This window comes from Anomaloglossus baeobatrachus, chromosome 4, assembly GCF_048569485.1.
Source record: "Anomaloglossus baeobatrachus isolate aAnoBae1 chromosome 4, aAnoBae1.hap1, whole genome shotgun sequence".
In the NCBI taxonomy this organism is placed as follows: Eukaryota; Metazoa; Chordata; class Amphibia; order Anura; family Aromobatidae; genus Anomaloglossus; species Anomaloglossus baeobatrachus.
In genome coordinates, this window is record NC_134356.1 from 534,359,217 (window position 1) to 534,373,809 (window position 14,593).

The window sequence follows — 14,593 nt, forward strand, 5'->3', positions numbered from 1 at the left end:
TTTGTATTTTTAGATGGTTACTTTTGATTTATGCATATTGACACTGTCTAAGGCTCGAAAACACACTTGGCTATGTATAAATATATTATTAATATTTTTTCATCAAAATATAAAAAAATCTCACCTGAAACCTCCTCCGATATTGCCTGCAGCGATGACACGCAAACACACGAACACTAATAATAAAGTGGTCAAGTTTACCTGTCAAAGTAAATGAACAAAGAAAAAGTCAAATTAAAGTAATACCTGGCATTGTAAATAAAAATAGGCAAACAAATAAATCCAAAATAGAGCTGCTTATTTCTTGTGTATATACATATTTTATTTATGATGCCACTTTACAATTTTCTTTAGAATGTTGAGTCTAGAAGATATTATTACATTTTCCAGCACTTTGCCAGTGACTTAAAAACAAGGAAAAAAATTAAATACAAAAACATTTTACCCGTTTTTACTATTTCTAGACTACCAATTACTAAGGTCTGGGTCTATTGAATACTATAAGGTCTCCCTCCGCGCCTCAGAACAGGTTTAACCATCTGTTGGCTATAATTTGATATGTTGTCCATAATGATATGTTTATGCATTTCCTCTAACTGTGCATTTTCTCATACATATTATATTCATATATTAATGAAATACTGTATGTACATTTGAGTCATTATGTAAAGCACCTGTGTGCCAGCTTGGTAATCTCAGCTGCTGATGCTTCAGATTTCCCTTACTTTCCTTGGGAAGGCATTTCCTGCTAATATGCACATAATAGATCTCACGGGGCTTCATCTCTGTCACCTAATCAAATAGGGTCATCCCGTTAACTTTTAGGTCTCTCTGACAGTCAATCATATTTAGAGAATTCTTCCATCCCTTTCACTCTGCATAGACAAGACTGATTGACTCCAAAAAACTGCAGACCAAGAACAGTAATAAAATTCTTACTGGAGCATCTGAACTGTGTCCAACAGATCATTTTTTATTAAAATTCTAGTGTTAGACAGTCATACCCTGAAAGAGGACCCTAATGTTGAAACCTTTCTAGAGCAGGTGTTTAGTCTAGAGGATTCCGTCATTCTTCACCTGAAAGGAACCTGAAGACCCACCTGTTCTGACAAGCCTACAACCTGCAGTAAAGGCTGCTTTACACGCAGCGACATCGCTAGCAATGTCGCTGGTGAAAGCACCCGCCCCCATCGGTTGTGCATCACGGGCAAATTGCTGCCCGTGGCACACAACATCGCTAGTACCCGTCACACGTATTTACCTGCCTAGCAACATTGCTGTGGCCGGTGAACCGCCTCCTTTCTAAGGGGGCGGTTTGTGCAGTGTCACAGTGACGTCACACGGCAGCCGTCCAATTGAAGCAGAGGGGCGGAGAGCAGCCGAAAGAAAGTGACGCCAACCTTGTTGCAGGAGGACACAGGTAAGGTGTTGTTCCTCAATCCTGGGGTGTCACACATAGCGATGTGTGCTGCCTCAGGAACGACGAACAACCTGCGTCCTGCAACAGCAACGATATTTGGGATTAGAACGATGTTTCAACGATCAATGACTAGGTCAGTAATTTTATTCGTTAGCGGTCGTTCGTACGTTTCACACGCAATGACGTCGCTAACGAGGCCGGATGTGCGTCACGAATTCCGTGACTCCAACGACATCTCGTTAGCGATGTCGTTGCGTGTAAAGCCCCCTTAACCCTCAGACCAGTACACCACTCCGCAGCCAGCTCTGTCATCACCTACTGTACCCTCACCCATCCCCTGTAGACTGTGAGCCCTTGCGGGCAGGGTCCTCTCTCCTCCTGTACCAGACTGTTTTGTATTGTTAATAATTGTTGTACTTGTTTTATGTATACCCTTTTCACTTGTAAAGCGCCATGCAATAAATGATACTATAATAATAAACAATAATAATAAGAAGAATATTTGGACTTAATTAGTTAATATACCGTAGTATAAAAAACACATGTCCATGAAGTTCAACAGCGGAATGGGAGAGCATAAAAGGAAGGAGTATAGGTACAAGCAAAATGCAAAAACCAATCTACCCTAAAAGAACTAATTTTTCCCTCTTCATCCCAAGCATTGATTGACTGGATCAATCTCCATACCAAGAATATTAAACACATAGGGAACATGTCAGTCAATTCATGCTGAATTTTAAAGACTAACTAGATGTAATTAAATTACTAACATCATCCATGCAACATATCTGTTTTGAGGCTCTTCTTTCTACCTTTTCTAACATCGGGGCATCATTTCTATGAAGTGCATATTCCAAATGAGGCAGCACTAATGCTACGCTTTGTAAAGTAATTGTGTTACTTTACAAGTCCATGCTTTTTAATATATGACAATATGCCACTGGCTTTACAAACTGCTGATTGACATTGAATTCTGTTATGTAGTCTGTCATCTATAAGTACACAGGGACCCTTTTCTTCAAGTGACTCTCCTAGTTTTCCCCCTCTAGGTGCCTGTATTGTATATATTAGTACCCACATGCATATTTTGACATTATTCCACATTAATGCTCATCTGCCACTCAGTTTCTTCAAGCTGGCTTGTATCTTATGAACATCTTCTGTAGACTATACTTTACTACATAACTTGAGATCATCTGAAAAATCAGAAACAATATTATTAATTTCATATTTTATATCAATAATAAATTGGATGAATAATAGCAGGCCTAGCAGTGAACCTTGCAATACTCCACTTAAAACCGTGAACCATTCAGAGTAACAGGCATTCACCCAATATTTTGGGTACAGTCTTTGTATACAGACGGTTTTCAATCCAATTACAAGTCTTTCTTCCTATGCCTATATTAAGATGTTAATTTACCAATTAGGTATCTATGAGGGAAAGTGTCAAATGGCTTTGTTTACACTATATTCAGTCAGCAGACTGCATCCTCTATGTTATATATACACATCAAGCAGCATGTACCCTCTATATTACATATGGACAGCGAGCAGCCTGTATTCTCCGTATTAAATATATGCAACCAGCAGCCGGTATTCTCTGTATTAAATATATGCAGTCAGCAGCCTGTATCCTCTATATTATATATACACATCCAGCAACCTGTATCCTCCAAATTATATATATGGAGCCAGCAGCCTGTATCCTCAATATTATATATACACAAACAGCAGCCTGTATCCGCTATATTATATATACACAAACAGAAACCTGTATCCTCTATATTATATATATGGAACCAGTAGCCTGCATCCTCTGTATTATATATATGCAAGCATAAGTCTGTATCCTCTATAATATATATGCAAATATCAGCCTTTGTCCTCTATATTATATATATGCAGTGGGGGAAAAAAGTATTTGATACATTGCTGATTTTGCTAATTTTTCCACCTAAATTGAATGGAGAGGTCTGTAATTGTTAGTAAGTATACCACAACTGTGACAGACGGAATATAAATAAAATCCAGAAAATCACATTTTTGGGGAGCATTCTCTGTGTCACAGGTGAAGTATTCCTACAATAAAAATTACAGACTTTTCTATTCTTTGTAGGTGGGAAAACTTGCAAAATCAGCAGTGTATCAAATATTTATTCTCCCCACTGTTTACAGCCTGTATTCTCTCAATCTCTCTCTCTCTCTCTCATCTTGTTTCCTCTATAATATGTATATATATATATATATATATATATATATATATATATATATATATACATATCTACAGTATATACAGTTAGGTCCAGAAATATTTGGACAGTGACACAATTTTCGCGAGTTGGGCTCTGCATGCCACCACATTGGATTTGAAATGAAATCTCTACAACAGAATTCAAGTGCAGATTGTAACGCTTAATTTGAAGGTTTGAACAAAAATATCTGATAGAAATTGTAGGAATTGTACACATTTCTTTAAAAACACTCCACATTTTAGGAGGTCAAAAGTAATTGGACAAATAAACCAAACCCAAACAAAATATTTTTATTTTCAATATTTTGTTGCGAATCCTTTGGAGGCAATCACTGCCTTAAGTCTGGAACCCATGGACATCACCAAACGCTGGGTTTCCTCCTTCTTAATGCTTTGCCAGGCCTTTACAGCCGCAGCCTTCAGGTCTTGCTTGTTTGTGGGTCTTTCCGTCTTAAGTCTGGATTTGAGCAAGTGAAATGCATGCTCAATTGGGTTAAGATCTGGTGATTGACTTGGCCATTGCAGAATGTTCCACTTTTTTGCACTCATGAACTCCTGGGTAGCTTTGGCTGTATGCTTGGGGTCATTGTCCATCTGTACTATGAAGCGCCGTCCGATCAACTTTGCGGCATTTGGCTGAATCTGGGCTGAAAGTATATCCTGGTACACTTCAGAATTCATCCGGCTACTCTTGTCTGCTGTTATGTCATCAATAAACACAAGTGACCCAGTGCCATTGAAAGCCATGCATGCCCATGCCATCACGTTGCCTCCACCATGTTTTACAGAGGATGTGGTGTGCCTTGGATCATGTGCCGTTCCCTTTCTTCTCCAAACTTTTTTCTTCCCATCATTCTGGTACAGGTTGATCTTTGTCTCATCTGTCCATAGAATACTTTTCCAGAACTGAGCTGGCTTCATGAGGTGTTTTTCAGCAAATTTAACTCTGGCCTGTCTATTTTTGGAATTGATGAATGGTTTGCATCTAGATGTGAACCCTTTGTATTTACTTTCATGGAGTCTTCTCTTTACTGTTGACTTAGAGACAGATACACCTACTTCACTGAGAGTGTTCTGGACTTCAGTTGATGTTGTGAACGGGTTCTTCTTCACCAAAGAAAGTATGCGGCGATCATCCACCACTGTTGTCATCCGTGGACGCCCAGGCCTTTTTGAGTTCCCAAGCTCACCAGTCAATTCCTTTTTTCTCAGAATGTACCCGACTGTTGATTTTGCTACTCCAAGCATGTCTGCTATCTCTCTGATGGATTTTTTCTTTTTTTCCAGCCTCAGGATGTTCTGCTTCACCTCAATTGAGAGTTCCTTAGACTGCATGTTGTCTGGTCACAGCAACAACTTCCAAATGCAAAACCACACACCTGTAATCAACCCTAAACCTTTTAACTACTTCATTGATTACAGGTTAACGAGGGAGACGCCTTCAGAGTTAATTGCAGCCCTTAGAGTCCCTTGTCCAATTACTTTTGGTCCCTTGAAAAAGAGGAGGCTATGCATTACAGAGCTATGATTCCTAAACCCTTTCTCCGATTTGGATGTGAAAACCCTCATATTGCAGCAGGGAGTGTGCACTTTCAGCCCATATTATATATATAATTGTATTTCTGAACATGTTTTTGTAAACAGCTAAAATAACAAAACTTGTGTCACTGTCCAAATATTTCTGGCCCTGACTGTATATATATATATATATATATACATATATATATATATATATATATATATATATATATATATATATATATATATATATATATATATATATATATATATACACAGTACAGACCAAAAGTTTGGACACACCTTCTCATTCAAAGGGTTTTCTTTATTTTCAGGACTCTGAAAGTTGTAGATTCACATTGAAGGCATCAAAACTATGAATTAACACATGTGGAATGAAATACTTAAAACAGTGTGAAACAACTGAAAATATGTCTTATATTCTAGGTTCTTCAAAGTAGCCACCTTTTGCTTTGATTACTGCTTTGCACACTCTTGACATTCTTTTAATGAGCTTCAAGAGGTAGTCACCGGAAATGGTTTTCCAACAGTCTTGAAGGAGTTTCCAGAGATGCTTAGCACTTGTTGGCCCTTTTGCCTTCACTCTGCGGTCCAGCTCACCCCAAACCATCTCGATTGGGTTCAGGTCTGGTGATTGTGGAGGCCAGGTCATCTGGCATAGCACCCCATCACTCTCCTTCTTACTCAAATTGACTTACAAAGCCTGGAGGTGTGTTTGGGGTCATTGTCCTGTTGCAAAATAAATGATGGTCCATCTAAACGCAAACCGGATGGAGTAGCACGCCGCTGCAAGATGCTGTGGTAGGCATGCTGGTTCTGTTTGCCTTCAATTTTGAATAAATCCCCAACAGTGTCACCAGCAAAGCACCCCCACACCATCACACCTCCTCCTCCATGATTCACGGTGGGAACCAGCCATGTAGAGTAGATACGTTCACCATTTTTCCACAAAGACACGGTGGTTGGTTCCAAAGATCTCAAATTGGGACTCATCAGACCAAAGCACAGATTTCCACTGGTGTAATGTCCATTCCTTGTGTTCTTTAGCCCAAACAAGTGTATTCTGCTTGTTGCCTGTCCTTAGCAGTGGTTTCCTAGCATCTATTTTACCATGAAGGCCTGCACAAAGTGTCCTCTTAATAGTTGTTCTAGAGATGAGAAGGTGTGTCCAAACTTTTGGTCTGTACTATATATATATATATATATATATATATATATACACACAGAGTGAGCACCTGTTTTCTCTGTATAATATATGCAGTCAGCAGAATGTAACTTTTATTTTTTTTTATATATATAAATATATATATATATACAGTGCCTACAAGTAGTATTCAACCCCCTGCAGATTCAGCAGGTTTGATGAGATGCAAATAAGTTAGAGCCTGCAAACTTCAAACAAGAGCAGGATTTATTAACAGATGCATAAATCTTACAAACCAACAAGTTATGTTGCTCAGTTAAATTTTAATAAATTTTCAACATCTTTTATTGTGGGTCAATTCTTATTCAACCCCTAGGTTTAATATTTTGTGGAATAACCCTTGTTTGCAATTACAGCTAATAATCGTCTTTTATAAGACCTGATCAGGCCGGCACAGGTCTCTGGAGTTATCTTGGCCCACTCCTCCATGCAGATCTTCTCCAAGTTATCTAGGTTCTTTGGGTGTTTCATGTGGACTTTAATCTTGAGCTCCTTCCACAAGTTTTCAATTGGGTTAAGGTCAGGAGACTGACTAGGCCACTGCAACACCTTGATTTTTTCCCTCTTGAACCAGGCCTTGGTTTTCTTGGCTGTGTGCTTTGGGTCGTTGTCTTGTTGGAAGATGAAATGACGGCCCATCTTAAGATCCTTGATGGAGGAGCGGAGGTTCTTGGCCAAAATCTCCAGGTAGGCCGTGCTATCCATCTTCCCATGGATGCGGACCAGATGGCCAGGCCCCTTGGCTGAGAAACAGCCCCACAGCATGATGCTGCCACCACCATGCTTGACTGTAGGGATGGTATTCTTGGGGTCATATGCAGTGCCATCCAGTCTCCAAACGTCACGTGTGTGGTTGGCACCAAAGATCTCGATCTTGGTCTCATCAGACCAGAGAACCTTGAACCAGTCTGTCTCAGAATCCTCCAAGTGATCATGAGCAAACTGTAGACGAGCCTTGACATGACGCTTTGAAAGTAAAGGTACCTTATGGGCTCGTCTGGAATGGAGACCATTGCGGTGGAGTACGTTACTTATGGTATTGACTGAAACCAATGTCCCCACTGCCATGAGATCTTCCCGGAGCTCCTTCCTTGTTGTCCTTGGGTTAGCCTTGACTCTTCGGACAAGCCTGGCCTCGGCACGGGTGGAAACTTTCAAAGGCTGTCCAGGCCGTGGAAGGCTAACAGTAGTTCCATAAGCCTTCCACTTCCGGATGATGCTCCCAACAGTGGAGACAGGTAGGCCCAACTCCTTGGAAAGGGTTTTGTACCCCTTGCCAGCCTTGTGACCCTCCACGATCTTGTCTCTGATGGCCTTGGAATGCTCCTTTGTCTTTCCCATGTTGACCAAGTATGAGTGCTGTTCACAAGTTTGGGGAGGGTCTTAATTAGTCAGAAAAGGCTGGAAAAAGAGATAATTAATCCAAACATGTGAAGCTCATTGTTCTTTGTGCCTGAAATACTTCTTAATACTTTAGGGGAAGCAAACAGAATTCTGGTGGTTTGAGGGGTTGAATAATAAATGACCATCTGAATAAACTTTTCACAATTTTAATAAAAAATAAAAAAAGAAATAACATTCTTTTTTGCTGCAGTGCATTTCACACTTCCAGGCTGATCTACAGTCCAAATATCACAATGCCAAGTTAATTCCGAATGTGTAAACCTGCTAAATCTGCAGGGGGTTGAATACTACTTGTAGGCACTGTATATATATATACAGCCACCAGCCTGTATCCTCTGTATTAAACAGGGTGATTATAAAAAATAATCACAGCGGTACATTTTATAAACTCTTCAAGTTAAGCACGTGATGTTTACTAATGTCCTAGGTGTCTTCCTTTTGTCACACAACATGCATCTATGCGGTAATCCAGTATGACCCAAACATGCTGCAGTACGTCTCAGTCGATGGTCATTAGAGTGGCGTAGAATTTGCTTTGGATGCCGTGGCTAGCCATAAATGTTGCAATAGCTGCATGCAATATGGTTTCTGGTGCAGTCGCCTTTGCAGAATCTTCCAAAAAGTCTGAGGAATGCCAAGTTCACGACTTGCACGATGTGTTGATTTCTGTGGGCTACGTTGAAAGGTCTCTCATAATCTCTCCTCTGCTTCCCCTGTAACACTCGGTCGTCCAGGGTTTTTATGTATATATGCAAGCATCCTGTGTCCTTAAATTGTTGATACCATCGAAGAATGCTCCGGTGACCTGGTGGGTCACTTTCATGCTGTTTTTTTAATCCATATGCACGGTAACAATTGATTTATACTTCTCATACTCTAAATTACAAAACGCTTTCTCTTTTATAGTCGCCATTTTACGATCTGATGCCACCTGTTTGGTTACAAGCGAGTCTGCAAACGCAAATTACAAACTCTGAGATGTGACCTTTCGATACCCTATTATTACAAATGGGTGAAATTTGTATCTTTGCAGTAATATGAGTGCAAAACACAATACATCTTTTATAATCACCATGTATATATGCAGCAAGCAGCCTGTAGCCTCTATATTATATATATGCAGCCAGCAGCCTGTAGACTCTATATTATAAATACCAAGAAAAAACTTGAATCAGCTCACCCATGTAGTGCACAGAAAAGACTCCAGCAAGTAAAAAAAGAAAACAAAACAGCACTTGTCCTGGAATAAAATCCAAAAATTTGTATTCAATGGATAAGATACAGTACATCCAAAAACTACTTCCAAGGCACAGAGCATAGGCTAGGAGCAAAGCAACATGTTTCTGACCTTCGTCGTCCTTAGTCAGTGATTGAATCTACATTATATATACACAGCCAGCAGCCTATATTCTCTCTTTCTTTCTCTCTTTCTCTCTCTCTCTCTCTCTCTTTATATATATATATATATATATATATATATATATATATACAGCAAGCAGCCTGCATCCTCCATACTATACATACGTAGCCAGCAGCCTGTATCCTGTAAATTTAAAATATACAATACAATATATATATATATATATATATATAGATAGATAGATATATGCAACCAGCAGTTTATTTAATCCATATTATTTATACACACATATATATATACAGACAGCAGCCTGTATCCTCCGTATTTTTTATATATATATATATATATATATATATACAGTTAGGTCCAGAAATATTTGGACAGTGACACAAGTTTTGTTATTTTAGCTGTTTACAAAAACATGTTCAGAAATACAATTATGTATATAATATGGGCTGAAAGTGCACACTCCCAGCTGCAATATGAGAGTTTTCACATCCAAATCGGAGAAAGGGTTTAGGAATCATAGCTCTGTAATGCATAGCCTCCTCTTTTTCAAGGGACCAAAAGTAATTGGACAAGGGACTCTAAGGGCTGCAATTAACTCTGAAGGCGTCTCCCTCGTTAACCTGTATTCAATGAAGTAGTTAAAAGGTCTGGGGTTGATTACAGGTGTGTGGTTTTGCATTTGGAAGCTGTTGCTTTGACCAGACAACATGCGGTCTAAGGAACTCTCAATTGAGGTGAAGCAGAACATCCTGAGGCTGAAAAAAAAAGAAAAAATCCATCAGAGAGATAGCAGACATGCTTGGAGTAGCAAAATCAACAGTCGGGTACATTCTGAGAAAAAAGGAATTGACTGGTGAGCTTGGGAACTCAAAAAGGCCTGGGCGTCCACAGATGACAACAGTGGTGGATGATCGCCGCATACTTTCTTTGGTGAAGAAGAACCCGTTCACAACATCAACTGAAGTCCAGAACACTCTCAGTGAAGTAGGTGTATCTGTCTCTAAGTCAACAGTAAAGAGAAGACTCCATGAAAGTAAATACAAAGGGTTCACATCTAGATGCAAACCATTCATCAATTCCAAAAATAGACAGGCCAGAGTTAAATTTGCTGAAAAACACCTCATGAAGCCAGCTCAGTTCTGGAAAAGTATTCTATGGACAGATGAGACAAAGATCAACCTGTACCAGAATGATGGGAAGCAAAAAGTTTGGAGAAGAAAGGGAACGGCACATGATCCAAGGCACACCACATCCTCTGTAAAACATGGTGGAGGCAACGTGATGGCATGGGCATGCATGGCTTTCAATGGCACTGGGTCACTTGTGTTTATTGATGACATAACAGCAGACAAGAGTAGCCGGATGAATTCTGAAGTGTACCGGGATATACTTTCAGCCCAGATTCAGCCAAATGCCGCAAAGTTGATCGGTCGGCGCTTCATAGTACAGATGGACAATGACCCCAAGCATACAGCCAAAGCTACCCAGGAGTTCATGAGTGCAAAAAAGTGGAACATTCTGCAATGGCCAAGTCAATCACCAGATCTTAACCCAATTGAGCATGCATTTCACTTGCTCAAATCCAGACTTAAGACAGAAAGACCCACAAACAAGCAAGACCTGAATGCTGCGGCTGTAAAGGCCTGGCAAAGCATTAAGAAGGAGGAAACCCAGCGTTTGGTGATGTCCATGGGTTCCCGACTTAAGGCAGTGATTGCCTCCAAAGGATTCGCAACAAAATATTGAAAATAAAAATATTTTGTTTGGGTTTGGTTTATTTGTCCAATTACTTTTGACCTCCTAAAATGTGGAGTGTTTGTAAAGAAATGTGTACAATTCCTACAATTTCTATCAGATATTTTTGTTCAAACCTTCAAATTAAATGTTACAATCTGCACTTGAATTCTGTTGTAGAGATTTCATTTCAAATCCAATGTGGTGGCATGCAGAGCCCAACTCGCGAAAATTGTGTCACTGTCCAAATATTTCTGGACCTAACTGTATATGTACACAGTGCATATGGAGCCAGCAGCCTGTATCGCCTATACATTATATATACGCAGCCAGCAGCCTGTGTCCTCTGTAATATATACTGAATATATATATATATATATATATATATATATATATATTTACCATCTGATCTTGTAGGTTTTTAAAACCCAGAAAAGATGCAGTGTAGTGTAGGACCCAGCAAAGGAGGGTGCCGTGAAGGGGCGCTGGGCTGGTATTACAATGGCCATTATAATATTCCAAATACCTCCATTTATGTTATAAGGTACAATTTATTTTGTCTTTTTTGTCTCATATATCTACAATATATATATATATATATATATATATATATATATATATATAGCCAGCAGCCTGTGTCCATTATATAATTATGCATTTATGCAGCCAGCAGTCTGTGTCCACTATATTATATTATACATTCGCAGCTGGCAGCCTGTATCCTGTAGATTATGTATACGCAGCCAGCATCCACTATAAGATATACATTTAGCCAACAGCCTGTATGTTCTATATGAGATATATACAGTATATACATATGCAGCAAGCAGAATCTCAATGTAACCTGTACATTATAGATACGAAGCCAGCAGCATGTATCCTCTATATTATACATACACAGCTAACCACCTGCATTCTTTATATTATATATATGCTATCAGTATCCTCTAATTATATATGATATATACAGTGAACAGAATCTCAGTGTTTCCTAATAATATATACAGCAGTGTCTGTTCTTATCCCGTGTTATGTATATTGTAATGCGTTGGGGTTTGAACCCTTGAGGCTGTGATTTGCGGACAGCTTATCTGTCCACTCAGCCACAGCGGATATACCTTTTCTTTGGGTGTTTATCATCTGTTATACTTGCTTTGGTCTTTTAGATTAACAGGTGTTTTTTCATTTACTTATTTGTCTGCCCAGTCATCTTTCGGATGCAGCTATAAATCCCTTCCCCCTTCTGGTGTTTCCTGCTGGTGATATTCTCATTTGGTTGTCTAGCCATGCGTACTTTTTTCCAGTTAGTGTAAGACTAGTTAGGGTTTATCTCTCTGCTATTTCTGCTTTTCACACCTATTTATATATTTTCCTCACTTATATAGCTCTAATAATTCCACAGCGCTTTACAGACATGATAATCACTGTTCCTACTGGGGCTCACAATCTAAATTCCCTGTTATTATGTCTTTGGACTGTGGAAGGAAACCAGAGAACACAGAAGAAACCCACACAAACATGTGTTGAACATAAAAACTCCTTGTAGATACAGTGGACCCTTGGATTACGAACATAATTGGTTCCGGGAGTAAGCTCTTAAACCAAGTTACTCTTATATCAAAGCAAATTTTCCCATAGGAAATAATTGAAACACAGACAATTCGTTCCAAAGCCCAAAAATATTTACTGTATTAATACAAATTTATTACAGTAATACAAAATAATGTACTGTATTCAAATAAAATTATTATAGTACACATACAAAATATTGTACAGTACAGTAAAAGCATATAAAACAAATTAAACTGCACTTTAGCTTACAATTGTTGGTGTGCAGGAGGTACAGTACAAGCAATGTGCTGTACTGGTTATCAATAAGTACAATACTGTATCCACAAATGCAAATTGATAGATATGCTATATAGTATATACTGTACTGTACAACGGTATATAGTATACAGTACATATGAACAGAAAGTTACTCCATAGCGGGTCAGAACGCAGTGAAAGGACAGAACCAGACGTGTGCAGTGTGAGTATTTGCTCTTATTGCAAAGTATTGCTCTTAAACCAAGTTACAAATTTTTAGAAAGCTTTGCTTGTCTTGCAAAACGCTCTCAAACCAAGTTACTCTTAAACTAAGGTTCCACTGTATTGTCCTTTGTGGGAATCGAGTGCTGCAAGACTGGAATGCTAACCACTGAGTCACCATGCTGCCCCTATCTTCTGTTTGTAGCTAGGAAGTAGGCAGCATTCTATTTAGCAGTTTTTACATAATCTTTTCACTTTGTTTTGCGTGGCTTGTGTTCACTCACTCTGGGGTCTCTTCTATCTCATCATTGTTTAATTTCTGTAGGTTAATTGTACTCTGCTCTGCCCTCTGGTTCTTTAGGAGAAACGTGAAGCACTCGATGGCCATTAAGGCAGCAAAGGTCCAATGTGCTATCATTTAGTCTGGGGTTATGGTCATTCTATCCTACACAGGAACCAATAGGTACTACGGGGGCTGAATTTCTAGCCTGTACATGAAGTGGCTGGGTCAGTTGCAGCTTTTAGTGTTTAATCTATTTCACCCAGTGTGAGTTCATAACCCAATCATAACAGGCATACTATAGTTCGTAGTGTGGACCTGTGTATATAGTATGATGCTGTGTATATAATGTGGACATTGCACTAAGCACTTTATTCACAGGCACACCTCCACACTATACTGTATATAGAATGCTCAGCATTGAAATTGCAAAAATAAGATGAAAAATTTATGGAGATCACAGGATGGATGGACATGTTAATAATATTTAAATAGTGTAAATAATGAAACAATATTTTCTAAACCAGTCTGGAGTCTGAGCTTCGTTCAGAAATTCTGGCACTTACAGCTTCGGTTCCTATTACTGAGTTTATTAATGATGGTCTGAGTAAGGTTCTGCCGCTGAATGCACTTGGACAAATCAGGAAGATCCGCTGCTGGCTGCTCATGTGGTCCCAGATGTTTGATGTTAGACAGGTTTATAGACTCTGCAGAACATGGTAGCATGTTACGCTATTAAAGGGGTTGTCCAGGCTTGAGGCACAAGTCTGCAGACTTATGAATCTTCACAGTGTGGGCACTGTCAGGATTCTCCAGTACCAGCATCAGAACCAGGCGGGCTTGGGACCTCAATGATGTGATTTTCATATACGCAGTCCCATGATTAATAGATGTGACTAGCCTCACTCAATAAAAGTGAACTGAGAGAGGCCAGACATGTCTAGTTGGAATGTGGTAGGAATTATGCAAATTGCATGCTTGCAGTCACCTAACCCCCTGCTCCCAGCACCGGAGAATTCTTACAGCACGCAGTATAGGGATTCACAAAGTGTACAGTTACAACAGTGACTGCAGATTTGCACCACAAGCCTGGACAACTCCTTTATGGCTGCTTGCAATAGCACAAGCAACATGCGGCCATTCATTGTTGTGTTGAGAAATAGATCCTGGGGCACTTTGGAGAAATAGCCGCACCACTGTTGCACCATTGATTCATTCTGTATTGCAAGTGCAATTATTTGACTACTCACAGCTGGGTAAGGCAGTGATGAACTGCCCAGGCCAAAAAAAATAATGCCCTGATAGTGCATTAGTTTTTTTGGCCTGGGCAGTTCACCACTGCTTTATCCTGCTGTGAG

General features: G+C 39.4%; 1 protein-coding gene across 1 annotated transcript in view; it reads right to left on the bottom strand.

Annotated features, from left to right (window-relative positions):
- The window catches only part of ACAN (aggrecan), an 81,596-nt gene extending 67,635 nt beyond the window's left edge, over window positions 1-13,961 (bottom strand). Inside the window, exons 1-2 of the mRNA XM_075343750.1 lie at window positions 13,802-13,961; window positions 343-404 (exon numbers count right to left, since the gene is read on the bottom strand). Coding sequence (XP_075199865.1) covers window positions 343-404; window positions 13,802-13,961 — 222 coding nt within the window. The remainder of the gene's footprint in view (window positions 1-342; window positions 405-13,801) is intronic.
- Window positions 13,962-14,593: the final 632 nt, after the last annotated feature.